This window comes from Manis javanica, chromosome 12, assembly GCF_040802235.1.
Source record: "Manis javanica isolate MJ-LG chromosome 12, MJ_LKY, whole genome shotgun sequence".
NCBI classification, from domain to species: domain Eukaryota; kingdom Metazoa; phylum Chordata; class Mammalia; order Pholidota; family Manidae; genus Manis; species Manis javanica.
Genome location: NC_133167.1, coordinates 62796134 through 62813761, shown reverse-complemented (window position 1 = coordinate 62813761; position 17628 = coordinate 62796134). Strand labels below are relative to the sequence as shown.

Sequence of the window (17628 nt, the reverse complement as noted above, 5' to 3'; positions counted from 1 at the left end):
GGGCAGCAGGAGCCACATGCGCACACTCCTCAGCCCGGGGCTCTTTCCATCACCGACATTTTGTATAATGCTTTTCTTGTAAGTAATCTGTGTATTCACAAATGGCATAAAACTGTCTGGCAATATTTTGCCTCTAAGTGTATACTTGAAGATCCCTAGCTTAGGAACCATGGCATTTTAGTGACAGTAGTGAATATGGTTAACTGAGAAGGAGATTCCATGTGACTATGTTCTAATTACAGACATACAGCCATGAAGTCTATTTTGACAGAGACTTGGTGCTACACATAGAACAGAAACCCAGCAGGGTCTTCAGCTGCTATGTTTACCAGATGGTGTGTGACCCTGAGGAAGAAGAAGAAATAACAAACAAATTGTGAAAAAGAGTGAGATAATTTAAAATTTTGAGCTGTACCTTACAAGACTTTTAGCAACACTCTGTAGCAGCTATATCCAGTCCTCCTTTTTATTATCTGGATAGCAAGTTCTCCCTATTTTCCAGAAAAGGTCCTGTGTGGACTCCAAATGACTATAACTTCTTTTTTAAACTCTTGCTATACAAGGTGGTAAGGACTTTATCTTATGTAAAAATATTTTAAAATGACATCCCAAGAAGTCTGGCATTTTGGAGCTTTTGGCTCAGTGGTGATACAAATATGCAATGTTGGGGAACAGAGAAGACAGGTTAATCCCAGTTGCTGGGGAGAGGGTCATTAATGGAGGTCTTTAACATGGTTCTTAAAGGGTGGTTGTGGAGTTTTGGTTAGTAAGAACAGGAGGGAGAGATGAAAAGAAAGATACAAAAGATACAGAAATGAATCCTGTATTCTCTATACCAGACTTTGCTTAAGGTTGAATAAGGAGATCTGTAATGTGAAAACATATTTTGGAGCCAAAAATGTGTCATCACAGTTCTTTTTTTTAATCTTATGTATGTTTTGCATTTTGTATTTATATATAGTAGCAGGAATTGGCTTTAGTTCCCAAATTATCTTTTCTTCTATGGTTCTGTTTTCTTGGTTTGATGTTCCCGTTGATTATTTGTCTGTCTTTCTTAGACTAATGTAAGATTCCAAGCCATATTCAGGTTAACTTTTTCCTGGTATGTAGCCTGTTCAGCTTTTACTACATCTAAGAACATTGTGCTTATTTCACCATTCTGTTTATTTGATGAGCCTTCCAACTCTGCTTAGGCAATATTTTCATACATAAGCGATAAGGTAAAGGTATCCCAGTGCTGCTCCCCGCAGAAGAGTAGATAAAGTCCCAGGAGCTCTTACTGGCTTGGAAACTGACTGATTAGCCAGAAAAACCTTTTGGCTCTGTCTTACTGTGAAACAAGTATTTTTTCATCTTTGTTAAAACCGATCTGAATATGATCCTTAAACATAGATAATCATTCTTCAGAATGTTAAATAAAAGAACATAAGTAAAAGAAGAAAGTGTTTCTTTGTGCTTCGTGTCTGAGAAATGCAGTTGCTTTCAATCCACATGTATAGCACATTTCTCTGATTCAAAAGTAAAAATAGAAGGGGAGAAAACAGCAGTAAAAATTATTGCTGATTCAAATTTAAGGTAAAAATATGGGATTTTAGCTTGCATGAGTTCCATTAAAATCCGAGTTTTTCCTTTGATTTTGGCTTGATGCCATATTAAGAATGATGTGAATTCTGCCCTGTTCTTCCTTTGAAGTGTGCAGATAAATTTCAAGCCTATTATGACCAACAGGGCTGAGAAAGGTGTTAGCTATTTAAAAAGTCAAGAAGTTAGTAGCAGAGTCCATAAATTTAAAAGACATAAAGGGAGCAAACCTAAAACTGTCTTTTGAGCAATTGAAAATTACTAACGTTTAAGAATAAGGGAAAATATTTATATGTAGGCTTGAAGTAGATCTTCCTGAATCTGATGCTATATATAATAACCATTTGAGAAAGTAGAAGTGATTACCTATAAGCAAGATGATAAATCTTCATATATTAAATTACAATACTTTTATATCTCCTAACTGAAAGATCCATTCTCATTTTATACATATTTAATAATTCTATTTAATATAATACTTGAAGCTTTCAGAGCATTTTAGAAACATGATTTTTATTAGAAAGCAGTTGAGTAGTTACAGTGTGCTAGATTTTGCCCCAAATTTCCAATTAGATGCTAGTTATAAACAGTTCTGCCCAGTGAATTTATATCTTGAAAAACAAGTCCAGTAAGAATTAATAGATTTAAAATGCCAGAGAAAAAGAAAGAAACCAGTGTTGTATGGGTTTCAAAGCAGGTGCAGTGCTTTGTAAAAGCAGAGAGCCTGCTCTCCATTTCCAAGAGTGTTTAAAAAGAAGTTTCTTGTATTTCCCCTTCTCCTTTAAGTCATTGCCTTCTTTTGGTGAAATGAGAGAAAGGAACTCATCTACTCAGAAAGACAGCTGGGAACTAGCTGAGATGTCTGGCAGCTTTTTTGGTGGGGGTCAGGATGACTGGGTGGATTACTTCTAGTCTAGATGTGAACTGACTGCTTAGAAATTGCCAGGTGTCACCACTGCACTGCCAAAACCAAGCTAGACCAGGACCCAGATGCCGTGTAGGCCAGGCAAGGAATGTGTCTTGGGTGAAAAACAGCAGGAAGTCATGGACAGTGTAACAGCAGGAGGGCTTTGCCCCATTGAAAAAGGGCAAGCTGCTACGACTTAGTTTCTGCCAATTGTAGCACTGTGTGGGAATGTGGGCTGTGGATTGCTGAATGTGAAAAAATACCAAAGATACAGAAGATAGCAAGGAATCTGGGAAATTTATAGGTAATATGCATAACAGAAGACAATAGCAGCATGCTTCCCAAAAAAAGAATTGGTTTGCCAGTCCCCACAGTGGCGATGCTGCCATTCATTATGCCCCCCAAATGTGAGTCTGCCATTCTCTTGGGGTGGAGGTAAGTGGTGGTTAGTATCCTCCTGCCCCACCATAACCCTGTTCTCCAGTTGACTGTCTGGAGGCTTTAGTGGTGTGCCTGCATACTTAACAGGTGCTAGTGACAAGCATAAAATATTATGGTAAATATTTCTGAGAGCTTAATGTAAATCTGGGTAAAGCAGGGTAGCTTCTTTCACGAGGTGCAGATGTTAAGCTGATATGTATTTCTGTATTTCTGCTCCTTGATCTAATCTGTATTCTCACAGTATTGAGGCAGCAACATTACTGTTCTTTGACTTTCTAAAACATTTTTAACAATTCTGAGAGAAAACAAATCCTGTCATAGTTGCTAGTTGAACTACATATTGAGGAGATGATACTGTTCTATCTAAACAAATTAAGGTACTCTACATTCTTCCACCACTTGAATGTCCTGTTTCTTGTACTTTTAAAAATGATAACTTGTATTTATTGAGTACTTTCTGCCAGTCACTGTGATATGTATAAAGTGTATTGCCTCATTTAACATTTAAAATAAATATGTAAAGTATGAATTGCCGTTATCCTGCTACATCTTACAAATGAGGACAGTGAGGCCTATAGAAGTTAATTTGTCCAAGGTCCTACAACTAATAAGTGCGGAGATGGGAAACACATCCAGCTGTGTTTGACACAAACTTAATGCTAAATTTCCACCAAAGCTCTCAAGAAGCAAAGGATTTGTTTTATCTCATGTATAGCATACTGATAATAATAATATTGGGGAGATAGGAAAATGCTTAATAAGTGTTTTTTTAATAATGATATCCAAATTTTAGACAAAGTTTGAATGTGCTACAGTTAGCCTATTCACATATATAACTTCACATAAAAGATGGTTCTTTATTCATTTGTTAAAAGTCATTTTTTAAGAAGGTACAAAAAATGGTACCCTCGGGCTGTTTGTGGTGTTAATAAAAACCAGTATTAGTAATTACTCTTACTGTAAGTTGGCTTCCTTTTCAATAATTTTTATATTTTCTTACCTTTCTTACAATGTTTAGATATATCATTTACTTTTTTCCATTTTCCTGTTGATGGACACTGGAATGTTTCCACTTTTCTTCCCCACTGTTACGAAATTTGAAAATTTCAGGGCTAATTTCTGGTCCCTGTGTTACCAAAGAGGTAGAATTCTCTTAGAATAATTTATTTCAGGCAAGGATAGTAGAAAGGTAAGACCAACTGATGACTTTTCTCCATCCTTTTATTATGAAAAATTTCAAACAGCAAACTACAGCAAAGTTTATGGAATTTTACAGTAAATACCCAAATACCAGCCACATGACTTCTACATTTCACTCTACATGTTTTATTACTTAGCTATCCATGTTACTTTTGTGATGCATTTTGAAATAAATTGCAGGCATCAGTGTAACTCTCCCTAATACTTCAGCATGCATATCATTGAGTAGAATTTAATATTGTTTAGCTTTAAAATTTTTAAATGTGCACTTATATGCAATGAAATGCACAAAATGTTAAATACAAATTTGCTGGGGTTTTGCAAACACATGCACCTGTGTAGCCCTTCCCAAAATTTAGAACATTGCAATCATCCCAGAAAGTTTCCTCATGCCCCTTCCCAGTCAGTCCCCACCCCACCTCTCAGGTATAACTACTGTTCTGTTTGCCTCACAGTTAAAATTGCCATTCTAAAACTTCATATAAATGAAATCATGCAAAGCACAATGCTTTTTTACTCATCATGTTTCTGAGATTAATTCATGTTGCGTGTACCCGTGGTTCATTCCCCTTTATTGCTGAGTATTCTTTTGTATGAATATGTCATAGTTGACTTTTTCCATTTTCCTGTTGATGGACACTGGAATGTTTCTGCTTTTCTTCCCCAGTGTTATGAAATAAAACAGCTGTGAACATTCTTGTATACATTTTTTTGGTGAGCATGTGTCTTTATTCCTCTTGTAAACATCCAAGGATGGAATTGTTGGGTCCTAGGGTATGTTTAGTTTAATAAGAAACTGCCAGACCTTTATTCTAAAGCATTGTACCATTTTACATGCCTGCAGCAATGTATGAAACTTCCAGTTGCTCCATATTTCTTCCAACATTTGTGGTGGTTCACCTTTTTTATCTTATCATTTATGGAGGGTATATAGTCATTTCTAGTTGATATTTAGATTGTTTCTACTTGTGTCTAGCAGCCCTCTTGTCGGTCCAGCTTTTTATCCTTTTTAACACCACCTTCCCCCAGGAATTGCTGAAACATTCTTTCTTTGTGACAGTAAATGTAACTGAAAACTCAACGAGAGTTATTCTTTCTCAAACATGAGATACATCGCTCACCGAGGAACCCTGTTTCCTTTAATGGAGAATAACAGTACAGAGCAAACCTGGGTTGCCAGCGGCACTCATTGGACTGTTCCACATGCCTACTGGAGCAGGGTAAGATGGCACCAGAGAAGAGGCTCCATCAAATGTTGTAATAAAAGCAGAAAATGACCTTTTGTTTTCAAGTTTATGTGGTCATATTATTTATAAATCAGATAAATTATTGCTCTAAAATGAAAGCATATTAGTATTAACAAGCTTTCTCTTTTCTCTGATAACTATGTTGGATTTAGTGTGGTTTTAGTTTCTATTCCCTTATTAACTAATGATGGCAAGCACATTTTCATGTGTTTATATGCCATGTGTAAATTTAAAATTTTCTTAACATTTTTATTGAGGTATAAAGGCCATACAATAAACTGCACATATTTGAAGTGTACAATTGATAACTGTTGACATGTATACACCTATAAAACCATCACAAAATAATGCATCCATCACCCGATAAAGTCTCCTGTTGCTCCTTTGTAATCCTTCCCTACCTCCCTCTCCTGCCTTTCCAAGGCAACCATTAATGTTTCTGTCACTTCAAATACATTTACACTTTCTAAGCTTCCTCTCCCCATTTTAGCTCAATTGTATATAAATCAAACCACACAGTAAGTACTCTTTTTTCTTTTTTTCCTGGCTTCTTTCACTGATGATAGTTATTTTGAGATCCATCTGGGTTGCATACATCCTACTTCATTCTTTTTTATTGCTGGGTAGTACTCCGTGATACATGTGTAACCACAGTTTGTTCATACATTTACTTGTTGCTGTATATTTGGGTTGTTGCCATTTTTTGCTTACTAAAAAGAAAACTATGAACATATGGTACAGATTCCTTGAACAGACATATGCTTTATTTCTTTTGAGTAAATACCAAGGAGAGAATGGCTGTGTCATATATTAGGTCTATGCTTAACTTTGTAAGGAGCTTGCAAACTGTTTTGCCAAAATGGCCATGCTATTTTATATTCCTGTCATCAATATATGAGAGTTTCAGTTGCTCATACCACACTTGATATGGTCAGTCTTTTTAATTAGTTTAGATTTTATATGTAGATCTATAATCCAATTTTTGTATATGATGCAAGTATGAATCAAAGTTCTTTTTTTTTGCATGTGGATATCCAGTACTTAGGGGGTAGTTCTCAGTATTTCACTGCTAAGTGTGGTATTAACTGTAGGTTGTTCATAGTGACCTTTTCTCAGTTTGAGGAAGTTCCCTTCTGCTCCTAGCACTCTGACTTTTATTGGATGTAGCATCTGGAGTCTGTCGGTTGCTTTTTCTGCATCTATTGAGATGATCATATGGATTTTCTATTTTAGTCTGTATGGTAAATTACATGGATTGATTTTTGAATGTAAAACCGATCTTGAATTCTTGGGATAAACCCATCTGAGACCTCTAAATTTCTAACCATATTTTGACTGAATTTTTGCAGTTCTGTATTTTCACATTGTGCCATTTCCACAATAATGAATTCATACCATCATATTTGTGCTGTGGTACATGTTGTTTCTCATTATATTTAGGTGACTTTCTGCCTGTACAAATAATTACCAGACTTTTTTTGGCCCTTTGCCAGAGGTTTCATTCTCATGTGAACAAAATTTAACAAGTTAGGACTTATAATCTTGGAGAAGCCTTGGGCACATTGCCAGCCTCTCCCCATCTCATCTCAGTCCAGAAAGTTCATTAACTAAATAAAATTGTATCTGAAGTTAAAAAGTCAATACCTGTCTGAGCCCAGTTAATGCTTTGAACCCATTTTAGTTGAATATACATTAAAACCTTGGACCACCACAGAAACTTACATTTAATTAAACTCAGAAAGATAAAATCAGTGAATGGATTCATACTGAGGACACTCCACCTGTTCGGGCAATATGCATCCATAAATTGATCTTTCAAATGAAATTTTCAAAAGGAAATAATTTGCCAATAAGTCCTTTACCAATTCTTTTACTAATAAAAGTTTTATGGCTCAATTAAATCTTTTTTATTTCTTCTTAGAAGGTCATCTGCTAAAGTAGACAATTATTTCTGAATTCTTCTATTTTAAACACTTTTTCATTGAAGGTCACATGCTCCTAGCCATAGTTTTTCAAGCTTTATCTGTAAGAGCAACAAGATTTGTTATAGCGTGCTGAAAGAATTACAGTTCAAAAGTCATTCTAATGCTTAATTTTCTTGTCTGTAATCTGTCTTTCTGTCTTTAGAGAACAAATCCAAGGAGAGTTAAAGATTTCCCAGCTCCACCCCTCCCACATCTAAAACTTCAGTTATTACACAATATCTCCTAGAAGATGGGCTGACTGATTCTGTATCGTGAACTTGTAGTCCTTCAGCCCACTCCCACATCTTATGTAACATCCCAGTGTCTCATTCCCAGAGTTGGTCTTGGTCTTCCTTACCAGCTGGACTTGTGACCCAGTGGTTTCTATTTCAATTTCTGCCAGAAAGTCTTGGATACCTCTGCCACTTTGACTAGAGTTAGGCTGATCATATGATTTATTGTCCAAATGTAGACACTTGAGAGTGAAGGGAAACATTACTAATCACTATGCCTAGACACCCGGCATAAACCAAGCCTCTTCTAAGCATGATCACCCTACTTAAAGCTAATACAAGTTACTAGGAAATTATTCATCTGTCCATTTACATGCTGTAATTTCAATATGGTGCACCAGACTTCACATAATCAAGGAGATACACTCTAGAAAAACAATTTCTCATTTACGTTCACAAACCATTTATTTACACTCCCCTGTGCCAACAGTAGTCCTATTCCTGTGCTGGTATTCTAGTGTCTTTTCTCCTGCAATTTACCTATGTCTTCCTCAAATCAACCTAGCCATTTTAAGGTCTGGGGTCTTTGTGTCAGGCTCAAGGTCTGTGTCATCAAATAACAAAGTGATAAGAATGACGGAAAGACACCAACAGAGGACAGGAAAGCTGTGAAGAAAAGTGTGTGAACCTTTACAGAGATGATCCCCAAAATGCAGGGACCACACAGCGTGCTGGAATTACAGACTTTAAAAGTTCTCACAGTGATGTACAGCTGATGATGATACCACTTAATCCAGGGTGAGGCTCCTCCAGCCATGAGCTGCCCCATTTTGCCTTGTCACAGGGAATTTTGGACTTCCTGCTCTGTGCTTCCTGTTAACCTCATACAGCAAGTACAAAGCAATCCCAGCATATCCCTCAGTTTTTACTGTGTGATCAGGTAAAGTGAAGATCAATCTGCTAGGTTTAACGTCCCTCAGCAGGCCCAGACTTCATACATGTCAGGAATCCATTTCTACGTAAGTCTGATGTTGCCAGGTCTTACAATGTTTTTAAGTGATAGAAACCTTTATGTTAAATGTTCCAATTTTTAAATGATGTCCCTCAATTCTGATTTTAAAACTACATAAGGCATACAAAATTAATCTGCAGGCTCATGACTGCTCTCCAGCATAGTCATGAGTGTACCTACCGAGGGCCGAGTGGGTTCACTTATAAACCTCGTTTTGCTAGTTATGTGTGTTATTGTAATTATTTGTTTATTAAAATAATCCATTAAATGTATTAAAAGGAAAAGTTTGCTTTTTCTATTAAAAAGATTAAATGCTTTGAAAAGACTTTTAAAATCAGGTCACTAAGAATTTCTGTGAAAGATGGAGATGACTTAGCCTGGGTTCTCCCCAGAATAAGCCTGATGCAAAAGCTTGTGTGCTACTTCGTTGGTAATGAGTGAAATCTCAGCAGGAATGAGTGGGAGGAGGAAGGAGCAGACCCAGAAGGAAACCCAGTGTGAGGACACCGTGTTAAACTGAGCACCACTAAGTGCAGAGAAATGCCTCAACTCATGGACCAGCCTCTGGAAAGTGACGGACACTGTGCCTCAGGGTAGTGTGTGAAGGTCAGGTTAGAGAGAAAGGGGGAAGAATTTGTCTTCCGGCTCCTATCTGCCACTCTTGAAAGGCTCACCCCCAGGACATAACTCCTCTGAATTTCCAAATTGCAGAAGCCGGAATTCACCTGACAGCAGATAGGCAGGAAGCAGGGGGAACTCAGCAACTTGATATGAATGAGGTGCTGTTAGGCAGGTTGTCCTGGCGTGACTTTTGCAGAGTTCACACAGAGTAGTGTTGGTAGCAGTGCTGGAAGAGGAGAGGGGTGAGGCCAAGAGAATCTGAATTTGTGCATGGTGTCTGCTAAAAGGGCACCTTGAAAAAAATTGAAAGGTTTCTGGACTCATTTCTTGTGTGTTTGAGTCTTCTCTGCTTAAAAAAATACCAGTTCTATAAATTACATATACAGTGAGTGTGTTTTTTGCCAGGAAGATGGCAGAGAACACCAATCAGCAAACTTAAATCTAAAGAAAAGGCCTTGGACAAAATGTCGATTATAGTATTAATTAGTCACAGGAATGAAAGTACAGCACAGAGAATATAGGCAATAGTGCTTGCTGTGTTGACAGATAACTATATTAATTGGGTGAGCATTTGATAATGTAGATAACTGTCAAATCACTGTGAACATGTGAAACCAATATAATATTTATATCAACTTTACCTCAGTTAAAAAATGTTAAAAAAAGAAATGCCATGCCCTCATATCAAAGATAGTTAAATGAATGTGCCTGTTTATGTTTTAAGCTGAATAAAATGTTTACAGGTTGTATGTATTTTTATACAATGATTTCCTTATTAACTTTCCAAATTAACTGACCAACCTTCCTTAGTAATGTCAAATAGTACAGCTTCTTTATATTTTCTAAAAGATTAAGCCTCACTGAATTATTTCATAGTTCTTTGATGTTAGTAGTTGGGGGGATATTGATTTTTTATAACAGCTTTATTGGGCTATAATTCACATACCATAAAATTCACCCTTTTTGTAAAGTGTACAATTCAGTGATTTTTAGTTTAGTCACAAAGTTGTGCAACCATTCCCACCATCTAAGTCTAGAACATTTTTATCACCGCAAAGAGAAACCCTGTACCCATTAGCAATCAGTTCCATTTCCCTTCCTCCCAGTCCCTGGGAACCTCTAATCTACTTTCTGTATCTGTGGATTTGTCTCTTCTGGACATTTTATATAAACATATAAATGGTATCATGCAAAATGCGGTCTTTTGTGTCTGGCTTCCTTTACCCAGCATAATGTTTTCAAAACTTCATTCATGCTGTAACATCCATTCCTTTTTATGGCCAAGTAATTTTCCATTACATAAATGTAACACACTTTGTTTATCCATTCATCTGTAGATGGACATTTTTTAACTGTTACCAATAATGCTACTATAACCATTTGTGTCCATGTGTTTGTGTAGATACATGTTTCAATTCCCCTGATAAATACCTAGGAGTGGTGTCACTGGCTCATATGGTAGCTCTATGTTTAGCTTTCTGAGGAACTTCCAGACTTACACAGCACCATTATTCATTCCCAACAGCAATGTAAGAGAGGTCCAATTCCTCTACATTCTTGTCAATACTTCTTATTTTCTGTTTTTTATTTTAGCAATCCTAGTGGGTTTGAAGTAGTATTTTGTTATGGTTTTGATTTTTATTTCCCTATTGAGTAATGATGTGAGCATCTTTTCATGTGCTTATTAGCCATTTGTTTGTCTTCTTTGGAGAGAGATCTACTCAAATCCTTTAAACATTTTAAAGGGTTTGTCTTTTTATTGTTATCAGACTTCTTTATATATTCTGGATACAAGTCCCTTACCAGAATGTGATTTACAGATACTTTCTTTCATTCTGTCAGTTGTCTTTTCTCTTTCTTGATGGTGCCCTAAAGCACAAAAATTTTTAATTCTGATGAAATCCAGTTTATCAATTTTCTCTTTTGTTGCTTGTGCTCTTGATGTCCTAGCTGAGAAACAATTGACTAATCTAGGGTCATGAAGATTTACTCCTATGTTTTCCTCTAAGTAAACACTTACATTTAAGTTGGTTATCTTAATCTGTAATCTTGGAATGAATGGGATTTAATGTTAACACTACTTATTTTTTACTCCTCATTCCTCCTTCAGTTACCCAGGAAAACAAGTAGTAGCTTGAGTCTAAGTTTATTCACAAATGTAAGGCTGTGGTCTTCCCTGGAAGGGGTGAGCATGATGGTTATAAAGGGATGTTTCTGGAAAGTAATTGTTGATGAGAGAAACAGGTGCCAGCTACTAGCCTCACTTACAGCTAGATTAATAAGGTTTCATCTTCTCCTTAGAGGCAGTGTGGGGGAAACACAAAGGTACTGCCAATATACCAACATCCGGGCCCAATGACAGTGGTTATCTGTCCCAGAATTTTTAAGTCTGTTGCCCCAAAGTTCATGTAGATGTGATTTTCACAGGTGCCTACAGTACCCATTCCATGATGCAGTGACACCTGTTATTTTATAAATATTGACTCTAATAGGTGACAGGTTTTTTTAAATAAAGATTGACCCTAAATAGTGACTGTCTTATAAGCTTGTGTGAATTTCTGAGCAATTATTAACCTTTTCTGTCTCAGACTCTTATCTTAGAATTTTGACAAAGTGCTATGATAAATACCTATTACCCATTTTGAACTTAATAGACTACCCAGAAGTCTTTTGAGTCATTGCAGGGTTGGGCCTACTAATACTATTAAAACATTTAGACACAGTAACCTCTGTCACTATCTCCTAAGTTTGAACATTGAACTCATTAGGTGCTTTATCTACAAAGAAAAGCATTGTTAATTTTGCTTTTAATAAAATCAGAATAAAGCAAGATGCATTTTAATAACTGTTGATAACTACTAGAAGAAATGTATGTTAGGCAAGAAAGTACAGCTAGTAATAAAATGTCCATGTCAGTGAATACTGTGATTACCTATAATTACATACAGATTAATGAAATAAGACTGTTTTCATGTCTGCTGATGTTAACCTAAAATTCTGATGAGTGAGAAATCCTGTATTTTGGCGAACTCAGAAGTGTATAGTCATGACAGTCTTTCTGTAAACAATGTCATTTGGGGTATACATAGTACTACAGGTAGTGTGTTTTTAATACCTAGGCTATGTACTCATTTTTGAGGTTTTGAAAATATATTGGTGACTCAGGGGAATCAACAGATTTATCAGGAGGGAGGAGAATTTGCAAAACATTTTTTTAGCAAAACAGTCCAGACTCATGAAGAACTATGAGGAATAAGGCGACATCCTGAAAGCTGTAGGGATCCATGGTAGTGGAAACGCTACCTGGGAATCACAGCTCTGGCCTCATGGTCCTTATCACAAAGGAAGGAACTTAGTTTGAAATGGTTTCTAATAGTCTTTCCGAAGTTTGGTCTCTTTTGCAAGAATGGGGCTAGATCTCTTCAAAGAACCAAGTTATCAAGAGCCACCATGTCTCAGGGGCCCATACATGTGCGGTAATGGGGTCCCTTACAGTTCCACTGCAGGCACAAAATTCAAAGTGTTCAAAAGTGAAAAGTCAGCCTTTCTCACCCACCTTTCTGGGGGTTTCTGGACTCTCTCTTTCTGATCATTATCATTTACACTTAGAGCTACAATACACCTGGAATTGATATTTGTTTATGGTATTTGGGATATTTGAGATGGAAGCTTATTCTTTTTTCCTTTTTCCATAAAAGAAAATATCTAATTAATCCAGCACTATAAGTGCCATCTTTGCAGTGACATCTTTTATCATGAATCAGGTATCTATATATGGACTCTACGTTCCACTGGTTTATATGTCAATATTTTCAACAATATCACATTGCAATAATTACTATAGATGTATAATATGCCTTAATATCCACTAGAGTATGTCTTCACACAATTTTTTTTCTCAGAAGTGAAAAGAAAAACCTGTTTTTCTTGACCCTTGACATATTCTTTGCCCTTACACTTTAGAATCCATTTGTCAATTCTGCAAAAATTAACTCACTTTAATTTTGATTGGGATTATATTAACTCTATAGATAAACCTAAAGAGAAATGACATCTTTACAATACAATTTTGTCTTCTCATAAACTTAATGTAGTACATCCTTCCATTTCTTTATGTCATTTTCAACTTCTCTTTAGGTTTTCTGTATAGAGGTATCACACATATTTCTTCAAATGTATTACTCGGTATCTGATATGTTTTGATGTTACTGTAAATGGTGTCTTTTTAAAATTTCATTTTTTAATAGTTTAATGCTCAGCTATGGAAATTCCATTGATTTTTTGCATACTAATCTTTACCTTGTAAATTTGTTATGTTCATCTAATAATTCTAATATTACTCTGTAAATTTTATTTTCTAATGTGAAGAATTCAATTTTATTATTTCCTCTATTTCATACTGTTATTTATTTTTCTTACCTTATTTTATTGGCTAAGTCCTGCAGTACATTCAGTTGTCAGAGTAAACACTGTTAACATTTCATTAAGTACTATGTTTCCTGTAGTTTTTTTCCCATAAATAAGCCTTAACAAGTTAAAGAAATTTTCTTCTGTCTCTAGTTTGCTAAGAATGGTTTTTTTAATGACTATGTGTAGGATTTTATCAATTTTTACATCTATTAATATAATCATGAGTTTTCTCATTTCTGTTTATGTGGTGAATAAAATTGATTTCTGTATGCTAAAAGAGCCATGTATTCCTGAAATAAACCCAAGTTGGTGGTGATGTATCCTTTTATATTTTGCTGGATTCAGTTTGATTTTAATCTAAGTAGGTTATATTAATTTGCAGTAATCCCATGTTTTTGATGCAATAATTAGAAAATAGAATGGATAAATTACAAAATTACATTTGTAAAGATGTCACAGAGTTGTAGAACAAGGAAGAAGAGGTAAACTAAAATTCCAGACCAGTAAGATCCCTTCCTAGATAAGCTAATGACTTCCATGGTTTAATTTCCCTGGTGGTCTTGATTTAGGCAGAGAGATTCTTCTAGAAGAAAAAGAAGTCAGCAGAATCTTTGAAAGTCACACAGGACTGATGTAACCTACTAGACATTTGAAGAGAACAAATGCAAGGCTCTTTCCCCATGAGATATTTCCTGAGTTTTAGGGTGATGCATGAGGCAGGGAACTGGGCCAGAAAGGCAGATTATAATCTCCCATTGTTTTGTGGTGCTTAGATGAAAAAAATCCTATGGGGAAAGGAGTTTTTCACAAATTCAGTATCAGCCTCAGTTTGCTAGGGCTTCCATAATGAACTATCACAGACTGAGTAACCTAAATACAGAAGTTTTTTTTTCTCACAATTCTGGGGGATGGAAGTCCAAGATCAAGGTGTCAGCAGGGCCAGTTTCCTCTGAAGTCTCTCTCCTTGGTTTGTGGATGGTGATCTTCTACCCTGTGTCTTCACGTGGTCTTCCCTCTGCCTGTCTGTGTCCCAATCCCCTCTTCTAAGGACAGCAGTCATGCTGGATTAGGGCCTACCCCAGTGAACTCATTTTATTAACTTTATTATTTCTTTAAAGACCCTCTCTCCAAAACAGTCACCTTCTGAGTTACTTGGGATTAGGACTTCAACATATGAATTTGGGGAGGGGGTACATTTCACCCCATAACAATGGGGTTGGAGGCTAAAGAGCCAAGTTCAAACCTCTGAAGGAAAGAACTGAAGGCTTTCAGGACTTAGAAAATGGAAACTTTACAAGCTCTCAATTAAAAGCCCTGACCCAACTCAATCACGGATTGGACTGAGGTAATCTGTTGCTCAGTCTGTCTGGCTAACTGAGGAAAGGTGCACCCCTCACTAATGCTCGATGCCATCTAGAGCCTTCCTCTTGTACACGTAAGTTCTGCTGTATAATAAAAGATTACCAGACAAAGTAAAGAACAGGAAAAAATTACTGATGACCAAGAAAAAAATACCAGTAATAGAAGCAAACCTTCCTTTCATTGAGAAGACTTTAACTTACAGATTCACTTTATTAAGGGTTATTGGATTGCTCCAGTTTTTCTTCTTATGTCAGCTTTGGAGAATTGGGTCTTGAAATTTCACCCAATTTTTCAGAATTATAAAGTTGTTTATAATATCCTTTGTGATCTTTTAATATCTAACACATTAGTAATAATGGTAAGCAGATGTAAAGTACCCGAAAGTTCAGTTCACAGCTGGTCCAGGCTGTGGTAATGTGAGGTATTTAATCTTTCCCTTGATCAGTCTCACAGGAAGTTTATTTGTTCATTAACTTTTTTTCAAAGAGCTATCTCCTGGCTGTGTTGATTTTCTCCATCATGTGTATGTTTTTATTGCATGACTTTCTGCTTTTATCTTTATTTTTCCCTTTTTTTCACTTTCTTGGGTTTTCTTTTTGCTATTTTTCTAGTTTTGTGAGATAGCTATTTAGATCATTCATGTTTCAGTTGTCTTTCCTAATATATGCACTGTATATGCTACAATTCCCTCTAAGTATGGCTTTTACTGCATCTCATAAGTTGTGACAGGTTGTATTTTCAAAATTTATCAGCTTAAAATATTTTCTAATATCCTTAATGGTTTCTTGTTTGAACAATGGACTATTTAGAACTATGTTTCTTAATGCACAAATGTATGAAATTTCTACTTATAATTTTGTTTCATGTTTCTAGCTTGACCTGTGGTCAGAGAATATACTCAACGTCATTCAATTCTTTGAAATTTTTGAGACTTGCTTTGCTGGACCACAGAATCCAAAATGCTGGACCGCATTTTTCATGTGTATACTTCACTCCTGAATGTGCTTGTTCATTCTTGGCACTCTCCAGTAGCTTGTTTATCTTAGTGGTGGTTTCCTTATTTCCATTTTTAAAAAATTAATTAATGAAATATAACATGCACCCTGGAAAAAGCATAATTCAGAAAATAGCCACAAAACAAACAAACCCACGATCCATCCTCCAGGTCAAGAAACAGAATATTATTAGCACCTTAGAAGCCACATGTCTATGCCTTCTGTTGTCAGACAATCCAATCCCGCGAGCTCTCCCTGCACACTTGGTGAGACCTCAACCCAAAGAGGGTTCATAACTCTGATGGAGAAAGAATTCACAAACAGGTCAAACAAGTGTAGGTAAGGAAGGAATCCATTAAAGCAAGAGTAGCGAGAATGCAGCAGGTGTGCAGGCAGCAGAGAGCAGGTAGCATAGGGAGGAAAGGGAAGCTCAGCATAGGGAAAATCCCTTGCCAACTCCTAAAGCCAGGGTCACCTGACATCCAGTTTCTGCTTGAATCTGCACAGCATGGGAACTAAGCCCCTGCCACCCCAGAATTTCGGGGAGCTGCAGCAAACACTGAAGTAACCATTGGACTACATCAGAGCAGGCTTTCCTTCTAGCCAGCGCACCTGGGCCAATGTGTCTGCATCATTCCCTGGGGATGCCAAAGGCAAATGGCCAGTCACATGATATATGGTAACAGTCTTAGTCTGACTAGAGGCCCATAGGCCTTGCCACAACTCTTGCCCCCAAAGGAGCCTGTGACCAACCATCCAGTTGGCATGATACCATGTCGGTAGCCACAGGGTCAAACCCCGAGAGATGGCCCAGCTGTCAGTACAGACAACTATAGGGGAGGGCTCCTGGGTGATCACGAGCCATACTGCCCACAACTCAGTCCGTTGGCTGCTCTTCCCTTCTCCATCCTCCATCCACATTGTCTCGGGCTTAGGATGGAAAGACACAGCCCTCCACTTCAGGGACTGCCCACAACTGGAGCCATCTCTATACCAAGCATCTTCAGGTATAGGGGCTTCTTTTCCCTCCTGATAAGACTCTCAGCTACTAATGGTTCTAAAGTAAGTTCTTCCCGCTTTTCACTAGTATGTCACTGGCCCCCGTAAGCATTGGAGTTCTACACTTAAGGGGCTGTTGGAGAGGGTGCTACGCTGCTGTAAGTATACACTCCATTTGGCCAGTGTAGGAATCTGTACCATGTCACTCCGTGGTCTTTGGGTCCAGTCTGGCACCACACATGTCCCCCCGCAATGGGATAGGTGGTTATTACCTTGGTCAGAGCTGTTCTGGTGATGGGCTCCGTAGCCAGCAAGGCATGGTACACAGCAGCCAATTGCTTCTCTATCAAGGTGTACCAGACCTCTGCTCCTTTCCAGAGTTGTGACCAGAATCCAATAGGTTGGCGCGTCCATTCAAGCCGCTGCCAGAGGCCCCATCCATAACCATCTTCAGTTACATGAACATATAGCTCACAGGGCCTTGATGAGTCCATTACACTCAAGGCCTGTACAGCCTTGACTACTTGCTTAGCAACAGTAAAAGCAGCTGTATGTTTCATCCCAGTCCCACCTGATGCCATTTCGTACATACTATTATAAGGGCTTCAGAATTTGTGCCAAGTATGGGGTAAACACTCTCCAGTAGCCCAAAAGAC

At 37.2% G+C, this 17628-nt stretch overlaps 1 protein-coding gene across 4 annotated transcripts in view; it reads left to right on the top strand.

Moving 5' to 3' along the window:
- The window catches only part of DCAF17 (DDB1 and CUL4 associated factor 17), a 65004-nt gene extending 49322 nt beyond the window's left edge, over positions 1-15682 (top strand). For 3 of the 4 annotated variants that reach the window (XM_073218700.1, XM_037022915.2, XM_017664920.3), the window contains one exon: positions 243-15682. In XM_073218700.1, the coding sequence (XP_073074801.1) occupies positions 243-380 (138 nt within the window). In that variant the 3' untranslated portion in view covers positions 381-15682. The remainder of the gene's footprint in view (positions 1-242) is intronic. The other variant, XM_017664918.3, reaches the window with a different exon arrangement.
- Positions 15683-17628: the final 1946 nt, after the last annotated feature.